At 40.7% G+C, this 12,957-nt stretch overlaps 1 protein-coding gene across 2 annotated transcripts in view; it reads left to right on the top strand.

The window, feature by feature from the left end:
• The window catches only part of ARHGEF26 (Rho guanine nucleotide exchange factor 26), an 84,925-nt gene extending 73,514 nt beyond the window's left edge, over nt 1-11,411 (top strand). For both annotated transcript variants that reach the window (XM_054983093.1, XM_054983092.1), the window contains 3 exons: nt 4,102-4,169; nt 5,876-5,980; nt 7,175-11,411. In XM_054983093.1, coding sequence (XP_054839068.1) covers nt 4,102-4,169; nt 5,876-5,980; nt 7,175-7,317 — 316 coding nt within the window. In that variant the 3' untranslated portion in view covers nt 7,318-11,411. The remainder of the gene's footprint in view (nt 1-4,101; nt 4,170-5,875; nt 5,981-7,174) is intronic.
• The last annotated feature ends 1,546 nt before the right edge of the window (nt 11,412-12,957 follow it).

The following is a 12,957-nucleotide window of genomic DNA, read 5'->3' as shown; positions in this document are numbered from 1 at the left end:
ACTTAAAAATGATAAAATATTCCTCATTTTCAGTGTGTCAAGAACCATTTCACAATGGGTACCAATCTCTTATTTGTCACAGACATGCCAAATGTTGTAAGGCAGCTTTTGGTAATAAATCAACCAAGTGTAGTCGTATTTTGGCTTACAGTATAAATATATTGCCACCTCCGTTTATTTAATTTAGAGTTATTTGAATTTGCTACAAGTAGCCCCTTGATGTTAATAAAATGACATGACAGACAGAAAAACACCTTTTTGGAATATGAGTGCAGAAAATTTGGTTCCTGATGTGAAGTTGCATTTGGTGACATGGAATAGCCGAGGCTGAATAATTTGTTTTTGTTTCAAATCAGGCCATTTCCACACATCCAAAAAAGAGCGCCTCACTCACCGAATGCTGGCAGCTTTTGCGGGATTTCTGACGTCTCCATTTCCAAAATGGACACAGGCAGTTTTGCTTCCGTTTTTGTGATTTAAAAAGCCCATGCAAGCCACCAGCGTTCAGTGAGTGGAGTGCTCTTTTTAGGACGTGTAGAAACGACCACAGTGTTGGAATGTGTTTCCCTGTATTACTCAGTTTGTGAAAGGGGATCTGGCTGACTAACACAATCCTCCCAGCAATGTTGAGATTTGTCTAGGCTGAAAGAGAGTAATAAGCTTGCACTCACTCCGTGGGCATCGTCACCGAGCAGAAATTTGAGTGCAGGTCATCCCAGTTCATATCTGGCAGTCTACAAGCTACATCATACTCACTTTCATTACATGATAAAAATGACAGAATGCTATTTTAGCATATTGGGGAGTTAGTGCAAGCATGTTTTACCACATGGATACTGTGGATAAATATTACCTTAAAGGAACTCTTCAAAATGATTGTCTGAATCCAGTGTTTCATATTCCAAAAGACTTCATGGGTTTTCCAGTCATGGAAGGCTCTTTCGTCAACAGAACACAACTTTTCTGTCTCACACACACTGACTGCAGCTCATTGGTCACCTGGAAATGCTGCTCCTGGGGAACAGGACACTTCCAGGGGGGTTATGAAAGGTAAATTGGGGGTCTGAAGCAGGAAGGGGGAATTGGTAGAAATCTCTTATTCTGTTAGCAGAAAATTTAGCCTGTATCCAACCTGTGACCTTCAAGAGAAAGAAGCAGACTCTGGGATAATCAGCTGAGATCTTCACAGAGGCAAAAATCCAGATGTTAGCAACTGCCTTAGTCCACCGTAGTCTGCAGTCTACCATTAGGTGGTTAGTTAGCAATTAATGATTTTTGGCCTATTTTAATCATTTGGGTTTGCATTCTTTAGGTTAGAGAAGATTGAACATCTGGAAGACATATCAGGCTATTTAGATAGACAAGAGAACCTACCTATTAAGAAGAAAGTAAAGAGAAATACCCACAATAATTTTGCTCTGTGGTCTGGTCCCACATCCTGTCATGTGTGTATTATGTGGATGCTTTCTGGTTGTACTAAAAGGGGGGGGGTGTAAAAGAGAGAGAGACCTCTATTTTTTGTCACTTCACTGACATTTAAACTCATATGTTTGAAAAAGTTCCATGATCCTCAGCATAGCCATTTTGGATGCTCAAAGAGGACTTCTCCTTTTTTATCACCACCTGAAAAGCTGGCCTTGGTTTTTAAAGCTTACTCTCACCCTTCATGGAGCGTAAGTGGAAGAACAGATAATGGAAAGTGGGAGAATGGCTTTTCTTTTTCCTACATCAATCCCTAGATTTTATGATGACAGGTCATAATCCACAGGAAATAAGCAGGGGACATACACAGAAACAACACCTAAATCCAACCCCATTGTAAGCACAAGACTGGGAGGCCCTTGTCATCTCAGGCTACCATGATGACAGCCTGGCACAGCAGCAAGGACTCTAGCCCAGGTCCACTTCCTACTGTGAACTAGCAAGTGCCCCTGGTAAGAGGCTCACAGAGTACAGAACCTCAATAGGCCTAGACACTGTTTACAAATTATGAAGCAATTGCAGCATGTGTGCTGTCCTCCTGAAGAATAATCTGCACTTGCTGAAATCTTTTTGTTCATCTGTAGGAACTTTCACACAGGGGTTTTCCCCCTGCATGGAGTAAAAATAAACCTGTTTTTTCCTCTGAATTAAAGGGTAATCTTAGGAGTGGCTGTAAGGATGTGGAGGGGAAGGGGCAGAGCTAAGCTCTGGCATGGGGCAGATCTTTGCCATGAGATAACCCCCTCCTCCTTTAGTCTTGTAAAAGGTTTTTTCTCTCCTTTCCCTGCTGAGGCATGCTGTAGCATTAGAGGATAACTTTGCAGGGAAAGGGAATTTCCGGGTCACGAAATTCTGGCAAGATGGTTGCCAACCCTGTGCTTTTGTGCACGTGTGGCAGCAGAAAAGGGGGCAGAAAGGAGGTGGCAGCAAGTTTCACAGGAGCGGGTATGTGTAGACATTGTGCCTGCCCATTTCAGCACTGCTTGATGCATTTTCAAAAATTTATATCTATCCATTCTTTGAAATATCTAATCGACCAATAGAACTCCTTCAGAGGAAAGGAAGTTGCCAGATGTCGTCTGAAATGCTTGATTTCCATTGATACTGCTTACTGCTTTTAAGCCAGAATGGTATAAGTAAATGAGAGTGAGAACCTTTGTTCTGTCTTTCTCAACATCTTGAAAGATGCAAAAATGCCTTGTTACTAAGGTAGTCCATCTCCTGTGCTGAGGTGTACATCTAATAACCTAACAGGCATAGATGAAAAGTCCACTTTGTCACTTGTCGTATTTTTCTCAGACTGGTTGCTCCGGTTTTCTTTTTTCGTTTCCTTTTTTTTTTCTGCACTCAAGTTTTGTAGGACATGATAATGCAATTCTGAGCAATTTGCTGGATTCATGCTACCGCTTTTGATCTTGAAGATGAACCTTCAGCCTTCTTATAGGTGCCATAAACCATCTTTGAGATGTAATTGGGATTTCAGGTGTTAAAGAGAAACTATAACCTTTTCCTGAACTGTATTTTTCCTTTTGCATAACCCATGTGAATATGTGAGAAACCCTTTAACAAAGGTCTCACTCAAGAATATATTTAACTGAAATAAGCTCTCTGTGCAGTGCTAGGACATAATCACAAACTGAAGCCTTAAATCTATTCATTTAAAAATGGTTGTACCTTAGCTATTTATTTGAATAGTTTGAAGAGAGATTATTTTTGACCATTCTGTCAACTGTTATTAGTTTCCCTCTGATTCTTTCCAAAAGTGTTCTCTTAACAATGTATTGCTTTTATGGACTTGGCTGTATCTGGAGCTCTGGAGCTTTTCTATTGCATATATTTCCCAAAATATGGTTCTCTATATACCTAATACATTTTCAAAGATTTTGGGGGGCAGGAGGAGTAAAATATACATAATACTTATTTGCTTTTCAAATCTAAATTTATTTTACTGCTTTCAGAACAGACTTTCTAATGAATAGTGCAAATAAAATTATACTTGGAGGCATATTTATGAAATTATAAGGTATAAGTGCCTTAGTTTTGTTCAAATAGAACTACCAGTATAAAGTGTTAGCTACAAAATGTTGTACTCTCTGCTACTTAAGCACAGTCCAAGAAGTAGGAAAACACAAAAATTGAAACCGGAAGCCATATATTTTCTAGTAAACAAAGAGAACAAAGAAGATTTATTATTTGGGCTTAAAACACTCTTTATAAAATCATTAGCAGAGTTTAACATTGTGTTTGATATTGATATGGTCCATTCCCACTAAAGTGAAGGGCATTATGTTAGTGGGTGCGGTTTTTAAAGTTTTAAAGCTTTGCGTACTCAAGAGATACCTTAGATATACAGGGAAAAAACCCTTGCCCCCTGCAAAAATTGACCTGAGAAGACTGACTGTTGAGGGTCAGTGAAATGGGAGGCTACCTGCTCAAGCCCTAAGAACTGCTATCTTAGAAGTATAAATTGGGTCAGGATTGGAAGTTGTTCATTCTGTGCAATCCCTTGTGGGCCACTGGGAACTGTGAATTCATAGAATGTAAGAAGACCTAAATTCTAGTCATCCAAAGAATCTGAGCCATGGAGCATAAAACCACTTTTCTTTCTTCCTTCTTCAGGAATGAGCGTGCTCGCTGGATTACTGCACTTGGACAGAGCAGTGATAGACGTTCCATGGATAGGACAAGTATGTGTAAAACATGAACTTTGACATGAAACAGAAATGCATGGCCACTTCGGGGCCCCTTTGGGAAGTGAGGTATAAATAAATTAAAATAAACAAAATGGCCCTTTGGAGTTGTGGCAGTCAGCCCCAAAGTCCCGCTTCTTCTCCAGAGCGCTATACCAATCCTAGTGATCTAGGTCTCAGGCAAATTCCTGCGTTTGCCAGCCACTCACAAGCCCTGGAACTCCACTGGTTGGGAGAGGGTGAGCCAGCCTCAGCTTAAGGAGGGAGAAGAGATACTTTTTCCTTCAGACAGGGATTTGGTGGCTGTGGATAGCAGCGGAAGCTTAGACAGGCTTTTAGTTTGTCTTTTAGTTAGGATTGGGGGTCAGGTTAGGGAGGGAAACTTTTTCTTAGTGAAATTAACAAGTACCCTGTTAAGAGTCTGTACTGTAGTTTTGAAAAGAGCTAAGTATGCTAAGTCATGAATTCACTATTCTGGGAGCAGCTGAAAGGAGGGGCTGACTCCCAGGTAGCTTCAACGTGCTTGTCTACGAATAAATTTAGAGCAATAAAGATGTACCTGACGTCTGGTTGAACCATGTCTTGTTTACTGGCTCCAACTGTAAGTAAGGATCTCTTTAAAATCTGGGTTTAAAGAGACAGCACGTTGAAGCTACTTGGGAGTCAGCCCCTCCTTTCAGCTGCTCCCAGAATACAGCCTGTCAAATCTAGTTTTCTGCGTACAAATTCTGTGACCAGGATCTCTGCAAGGTAAAATTGTTGCCTGGAACCTGAATAGAAAGCCTGTCAGCTGTGCTAAAAAAATGTTAGAGTTGAACCTTGAATGCTGATGAATCCTGTCTGGGAAATAAGGAATTAAATCTTCCCTTGGGGTTTGTGTTTGATAATTAAGGCTCAGTTCACAGGGTTAATTCACAGTAGGGAAAACCTTTAACTCCTGGGGAATGCTGTTGAGAGCCAGTTGTCCATGCCATAATTCTTCCACACTAAACCTTTACTGTGTTACACCTTGTTTTCTGTAAATAAATGTTTGTCGTTCAGTTCCATCTGCATCTTGTTCATCATGTCTGCATACTTGTGTGAAGGATGTTCAACTTGTCTCACAATTAAGTACTATATTCTTGTAGGATCACAAATAAAGAATCCTTTCGGTAATACAATCAGTTAGATAAAGCTATTGCCTCTTCTTTTTAATAATTGTGGTTGGCGGAGGAGGATTTAAACAAATAAAAGGAGTATGAGACTTGGGCAGCCATCCTATAAAATTTCAAGCCCAGTTCAAGATTGCCCTTTGCAGTTTTGTTGGAGATGGGAGGATGACCGGTTTACAAAGTCACGTGCACATTGTTACTATTTGGTAAATGATCATTTGTACTTTCAGTCTGCCTCTTCTGTAAGTGTGCCTGCTTGGTAGGTGTGGAGATGAAGCTCTGTTCTAAAGCCCTAAATCCGGAGAAAAGTACACCTCATTCCCATTGAAAACAATTCAATATAATTTTTTTTCCTGTGAGCTTATTTTTCCGTGTAATAATTGCAGCTTTTGAATGGATGAAGCAGACGATGCAGATTGCCCACCACAGAATGTTGCCCCCTAATCAAGTCAGCAAATTATCAGAAAGCAAACTGGGAACAAATAGGCTTGTCATATGTTCACAAATTTGTGAATTCATCCCTTAGACTCAATTACTATTCTTTCTTCTCAGCACTGACCCAAGTAGAGGTCATGAGATCATACACTGCCAAGCAATCAGATGAACTCTCTCTCCAAGCTGCCGACGTGGTTCTGGTTTACCAAAAAGTGAATGACGGTGAGTGGGCTCAGTTGCTGTTTAAATGCTGCCAAAGAAAGCAGTCATTTTCTGTGGTGGTGCCCCAGTTGTACAACCATGCTTCAGTCTCCTAGATCAAAGCTTTGTTATTTTCTTGCGCATTCAGTAGATGATCTTTTCTTCTATTTATTGTTGCTGCTATTTCTTCTAGTGGATTGTGTGGTTGGATGGATTTTAGTTCAAATTTATTTCAGTTTTATTGTGAATGGTTTCATTCTAGTTTTGGAGGTGACTTGAAGGCTTAGTAGTGCAACAGCAGGGTTTAAATGTTTTAAATAAAGTGGAATAAATTGCTCACAACAGGGGGAAGTGAAAATCTGATCCCAGCTGTTGTGATTTGAGTCTGGAAGGTGGCTGCAGGACATTCATTAGGACATACCTGCATTGCTTCTTTTCTGAATAGGGCTGTAGTATAGAGAATGATTCAGGAGGGCATTCCTTTATAAAATGAACAGGACTGTAGTCTGTTTCACTGTCCATTGTATATATCTTACTGCGCTGTTTTCTACTTTAATAATTCCATTTTTATATTGGTAATGATATGTCATGTCTGATACTCTTATTTTTTTGCATTGTTACTAATTTGTATGATCTTTGTTCTGTTTCATTGCTTTTTGGAGGTCTCATGTTACTCTATTTGCATTGTTTTACACTGTGTAATCCTCCTTGAATCTCAGCGAGAAAGGTGGGTTATTATGAATAAAGTAAATAAAGGAATTAAAAATCATTCTTAAAAATCAGTATGTCCTTATGGGTAAACCTTAAAATTATATTCCAGTACTCTGATGTAGATCTACCAGTGAAAACCTAGAAAATTAATTGCAAGAAGAAATTTAGTTAAAGATACCTAAATTCAGATCTACAGTATGTCACGGGGGTTGAATCTAATGAACAGAGAAATTGGAGGAAGGAACTTCTGGTGCATTCTGTAAGCAGAAACCCCCCCCCCTCCCTCGCTCTGCAGTGAGCTGAACCAGTATCTTTGTTACTGTGAGCTCCACCTGCCCAAGAGTGAGAGAGGGAAGTTTCTGCCATTCCCCTTCTTGCTGCCTCCCACCGTGCCAAAAGGCATATGGTTCTGAGAGCCCCCTTGATAGCTTTGGTCAGGTGCCTGCCTGGTTAGGTCTGATCTGTCAGTGTGTATCATATTTAGTTCTTTATTAATTTTTGCAGGTTGGTATGAAGGAGAGCGATTGCGTGACGGAGAGAGAGGCTGGTTTCCAATGGAATGTGCTAAGGAGATCACATGTCAAGCCACAATTGAGAAGAACATGGAAAGGATGGGGCGTTTGCTGGGCCTGGAAACAAACGTATAGACCCTTCCCTGCCTTATCTGTAATCTAGGATTGGCACTTCGTCAGTTGTGTGGTTTCTTGGGCTGCCCTAGGTGGCTACTTAATAACTGTAGCATGTGAAAAAGGGTTACAGCTATGTGCATTTATTAGGAGTGGAAGCAGCCCAGGGGAACTGCATGCAAATAGGAATAAGCTAAAATTATTTGAATCAATAAAACTTTTTAAATTTTACAAATAATTGTTTTTCAATAAAAGCTAGTTAAAAATTTATAGATTCCTGATAATCACTTGACCTAAGGTGGCTAATCAGCCACTGCTGAGTCTTAATTTAGATACAACATCTTTTAGAAAGTAGTTTTAGAGTCCATTCATTTCATTTACCCCTTTCCTTTGTCTCTATCCAGCAAGGAAGATCATATGAAAAAGCAGGCTTCCATATACACCATTAGATCTGGCCTGAGTCAGCTGGATGTGTGTCTTTCTAGTTGGCCTATGGCCACAGAGCACGGCCATTGATTATTAGTTAGAACCAAGTCCCATTAAAAAAAGGCAAGACTAAAGTGCGCACACAGTTAACAGTTAACTGTGTTGATTTCACCACAATTTACAGGTAACTTTCATTCTATTATTCATGTAGTTACCATGTCTGCCACATACTGCTCACACCTGCGACTCTTATATGTCATCTTTAATGTATTTGTATTTTATATAATATTTATTGGTAGCTTTCCAATACCTGCTTCAGCCACTTTCCTTTTAGAACTACCATTCATAAAGCAGGTAGAGAACAAGAGGAAAACAAAAACAGAACAGGTGGCTCGAACTGTTAACATTTGGCAATATGTAACCAGCTGGTCAGCAGTAGGCACAAATGTTCTGAGCCAGCAAGAGCCACCCACCCTAAAGACTGTAAGTCTTTTAACCGTGCAAAGCACCACTTAGAGCTAAAAACAGGCTAGGTTACATGCGTGCTAAATCCTAACTTCAAAGTAGGGATCCCTTACAGCTCACCACCAAGCAGAGCTGTTTGACACCCCTCAGAGTCTAAGTAGGCCTGGCAAAACGAACAGGGTTAGCATTGTCTAATGTAATGTCTAGTTGAACAGGATTGGTCATCACACTTTGCTTTGGCCCACTTGGCAACACTGGCAGGGCCAAGGTGGTTGCTATGAGGATAAAACGGAGGAAGGGAGACTGATGATGTAATCGGCTTTGGGTTTAAGTAACTTCTCTGAAAAGCATTTCACCAGTAGTTTCATATGTAACTGGGCATTAGGAGGAATTGAATAGCAGCCCTTCTTTGTATTACATAACACCTTGGTAATCCTTCAGGCTTAAAACACCTATAATGAAAACACTGACAATTTCAGATCAGGATGTAAGATCTTCCAGAGACCAAATCAGACATGGAAAAAAATTCTGAATTCAACTGTGTCCTTAAAATTTTTCCAGAATTTCTCCCTTCAACCTTAAAATAAAAGGATAGAATTGTGGAAGAATTACAAGTTTGATTTTTGTAGGAATCATATGATCTGTCAGTCCAGTGTGGCATAGTGGTTAGAGTGTCCGACTAGGATTTGGGAGACCCAGGTTCAAATCCACTCCGTGTCATGGAAACTTGCTGAATGACCTTGGGCCAGTCACCCTCTCTCAGCCTAACCTACTTCACAGGGTTGTTGTGAGAATAAAATGGATGAGATCACAATCATGTAAGCCGCTTTGGGTTCCCAACTGGGACAAAAGGCAGAGTATAAATAAAATAATGAAATATTCAGTAGTTATAAAGTGTGATGCAGCCTTCCTGTGAGCTGCTGTAGAGCAATCCAGGCACTGACTGTGAAAACGGAACATTCAGCAAAGTGGTAATGCTGTTGTTGACGTGAGATCAACTTCCCAACAGGGCATTAGGCACCGTTAAACTCATTTGCCCCGTTGCAGAAAAAGGTCAGTCGCTCTTTCAGTTGAAATCAGCAGGACTTTAATTAGATAAGCTGGCCAATACGACTTCAAGTGTAACTTTCCGTGGACTGGGGGCTATTGATCTTCGGCAGGATGTTTTAGTAACTTCCCTGCCCGGGAGAGGAACCTTCCTGTGATTGATTGCATGATCTGTGAATGTCTCGTTACATATCTCCAGGATGGAGTTCACAGGAGTTTGTCAAACCGCACTGTAAATAGGAATTTGTAATTGCATTTGTAGTTAATTTATAAACAGGAATTAATTTGCAACTTTTTCTTTTTTTTTGTAAATAGGCATTTATTTTCTATATCGTGTGTTATAAGTGTACCTTTGACCAGTTTTGCTACGGTTTATTTCTTAACAGGAATCACAAAAAGAAGGTGTAGGAGAAAGGGATAAGATTTTTTTAACTTCTGCTGTTTTCTCCCTTGGATAGAAGTCACATATTGTAATATTTATGTACAATAAAATTGGTCAATGAATATATGGATAGAGGTAAATCTGCACTTCCATCTCTAATGAAGCAGGTACCAGTTTCAGCGCAGACTGCGGGAATCAGCAGCACTGCAAGGCTCTGATCTAGGCATGTGGAGAATGAATCCGAGTTGCAAAGCTGTGGAATAAATCCAAACTGTTATACATGGATTGTGAGTGATGCAGCAGTTGTCATCCTGTCCAGAATGTGTTGCACGTATATATGTACATCTTCACATGTAAATAAATATGCTGCCGCCTACACAGCAGTTTCTTAGATTTGTGTTCATCAGCACTGCCAAAATTACTGCACATTTTACTGTTGTGCTTGATGAGACTTTCCCTTTTGGGCCAACACTGCCAAAGGACAACAACTATGAAAAGGGAAAAAATCACCTTGACTGCCTTCTGACCCACCAACACAGTGATGCTGTCCACATGTTAGACACAGAAGGTCTAGCTGCTGGGAGAGAGAGAGAAGCACACCTAGTAGCTTCAAGTGCTTTCCCATCAAAAGGGGGGGGGGGTGAAGAAATTTCCCATCAGTCTTCATGTTTTCAAAGCCCTGTAAAGTTATAACAAAAGACTGCTTTGAATACCCTAATGCAGTATTCTGATTTAATAAAAACAAAATTCTGTATACTGGAAGATATTTAGCACAATAAAACTGTTTTTTTTAAGGTATCAGGCTTAAGAATTTCTATATACCAAGCTTTTCCCCTCAAAAATGTTTTTTCTCTCCTATGTCGTCTTTAGTTGACATGAGAGTTGAAAATATTTCTAATGCAAGATAAATACTAAACTACAAATGGTCAGATCAGAATGACTAAGTTCACATACTCATCTGGAGAATTCAGCGGTGTGGTAAATGAGCAAGTCCACACACCTTTCATCTGTCTTTATGGAACGTGGTCCACATACATGCATGCTTAGGTTGATCTGTTCCTGTTCTCTCTCACCTCTCCCATTTTTGAGGAAGGAGGAACCATACAGATTAAGATATACACACATAAATAGCACTTGTATTCACTTTTTCTGCATAAGGGGAACATGGTGCACATATACCTGCTTCAACACTGAAGCAGGAACCCTTGCCAAGTTAAGAAGTGAAACTACTAAATTTGCAGGGAAAGTAGCAGGTGACTATTACATTTCTTCCTTTGCTTTAGGGCTTTGGGACTCCCAACTAAACATGCTGCCGGTTCAGAGCCCCTTGGGCAGTCTTTAGTCAATTAACTAAAACAATAGACTACATTTCCAACAGGGACATAAAGGCATTCCATGCAGTGGCAAATGAAACAGGAAGCTGTTACAGAAATGACAACTGCAGCATGGGATATCTGCCTCTTCCCGTCCCTTTGATGTCAAACACAGGGGAGGATAAGGTCTAAATCAATTGGAAATTAGATTGTGTTTTAGCACCAGTGCATAAGGGCTACATCTTTCTTCTATATTTGTCCTGACTTTTTAAATGTAACACTTGCCGCAAGTTGATGGTTGATGCGGCGTCCTCCAGCCACATACACGTTACTTATGCACCATTGAAAATAAGCTTATGCATTTCTTTTCTAAGACTCTCAATTTTTAATCAATTGTTTGTATAGTGTGGCAATACTATATGTTCAACACTCCACGTGAAGCATTCTTTCCTTTTGTACAGTAGTCTCAATAAAACATTTTAATGCTGTCAGTACAGTAGGTTGCTAAAATGCTCTTTAGTACATCGGTTAAAATGGTGTTTCATTTCCTGTAGGGGACTAGCCAATTATTTGAAAGATTTCACCCCCCCCCCAATATCATTGATCAGGCTCTAGGAAATGTTTGACATGCTCTGCTAGCTATTTGTGTTAATTTTCTTGTAAATAAAACAGCTGTACATCAGAAATTAGTTTAAGAATGGGTACTATTTGTCCATTTACTGCTAAGTAGTTAAACATGCATGATAAAGCCCAGCTCTGTTTAGAGGAAGACGTATACAAGAGCTTGCAAATTCTACTGTCCTGGAGTCACAGGGCATCAACTACAAAAGCATAGGAAAACTAGGGGCTATTGAGGGGGCAGCACTTTCCAAGCAAATTTCACCAAATTTGCAGGTAACCTACTCCTGACTAGTGGTTAAGAGTGGTGGGACTCTAATCTGGTGAACTAGGTTTGATTCCCCACTCCTCCACTTGAAGCCAGTTGGGTGACCTTAGGTCAGTCACAGCTTCTCAGAGCTCTCAGCCCTTCTCACCTCACAGGATGATTGTTGTGGGGATAACAACCTACTTTGTAAACTGTTCTGAGTGGGTGTTAAGTTGTCCTGAAGGATGATGGTATATAAATCGAATGTTATTACTATTACTACTACTAAAGACACCAACGTTTCAAGATTTGACCCTGGGCCCAGTTCTATGGGCTCCCAAAGGTGTACCTAGCCACTCGCCATTGTTTTCTGTAGGGGAAACGTTTCTAAGCAAGCTCTCAGGCAGAAACACACATAGACAAGGTTGCCACTGGCCAGAGGCCAAGTCCCAAATGCAAATTCGACTCAGAGAAAGCCAAATTGAACACCCCCCTGAAGGAGTCCATCCACTCTTAATTGGCCCTTTTTGCACTGGGACTTTAAAGGGTTTCAGTATCTATTCTGCTTCCCATATTTGCAGGAGTTTCACACTTGCAAGACAGTCGTGGGACACAATACTGATGTTTTTCCGTGGTATCCCCAATGTCCCCCCCTGCAGACATACTGTGATTTTATTTTGAAGCCGCTGCCGAGTAAGGGTCTGGCGTGATTGCTGTCAGTGTGAACTCTATACTCCCCTACTTCTCCCACCTCTCCTTTTCTGCGGGAGCTGATTGGTCTGTGTGGAATTAACCACGCCCACCATCCTCAGCTTTCTGAACTCCTTTTCCGCCATTTTTATCAGTAAAGAGAGGTAAGGGTCATAAGGCTGCTTCTCCATTGGCTTCCTTCCTCTCAGGTATGCATGTATTCTCTTATTTTTGTTTTCAAAATCAGGAACTATGCCAATTCAGCAACCTTTATGGGCATTACATCCATGTAAAAAAACACTCGACACAACCAGAAGTCAGTCTACAGAACTCGGCGGTGGCGCGCGCCTGTAATCCCAGTCTAAACATGGGAGGCTGAGGCCGGCGGATCGCTTGAGTTCGGGACTACAGCAGCGTAACGTCAGTAGACGATTGTTTCTGTATCTGTGAGCCTGAAGGTTCCAGGAGAGGTG

This window comes from Eublepharis macularius, chromosome 6 (genome assembly GCF_028583425.1).
Source record: "Eublepharis macularius isolate TG4126 chromosome 6, MPM_Emac_v1.0, whole genome shotgun sequence".
Classification (NCBI taxonomy): domain Eukaryota; kingdom Metazoa; phylum Chordata; class Lepidosauria; order Squamata; family Eublepharidae; genus Eublepharis; species Eublepharis macularius.
This window is presented reverse-complemented; position numbering and strand designations above follow the sequence as displayed.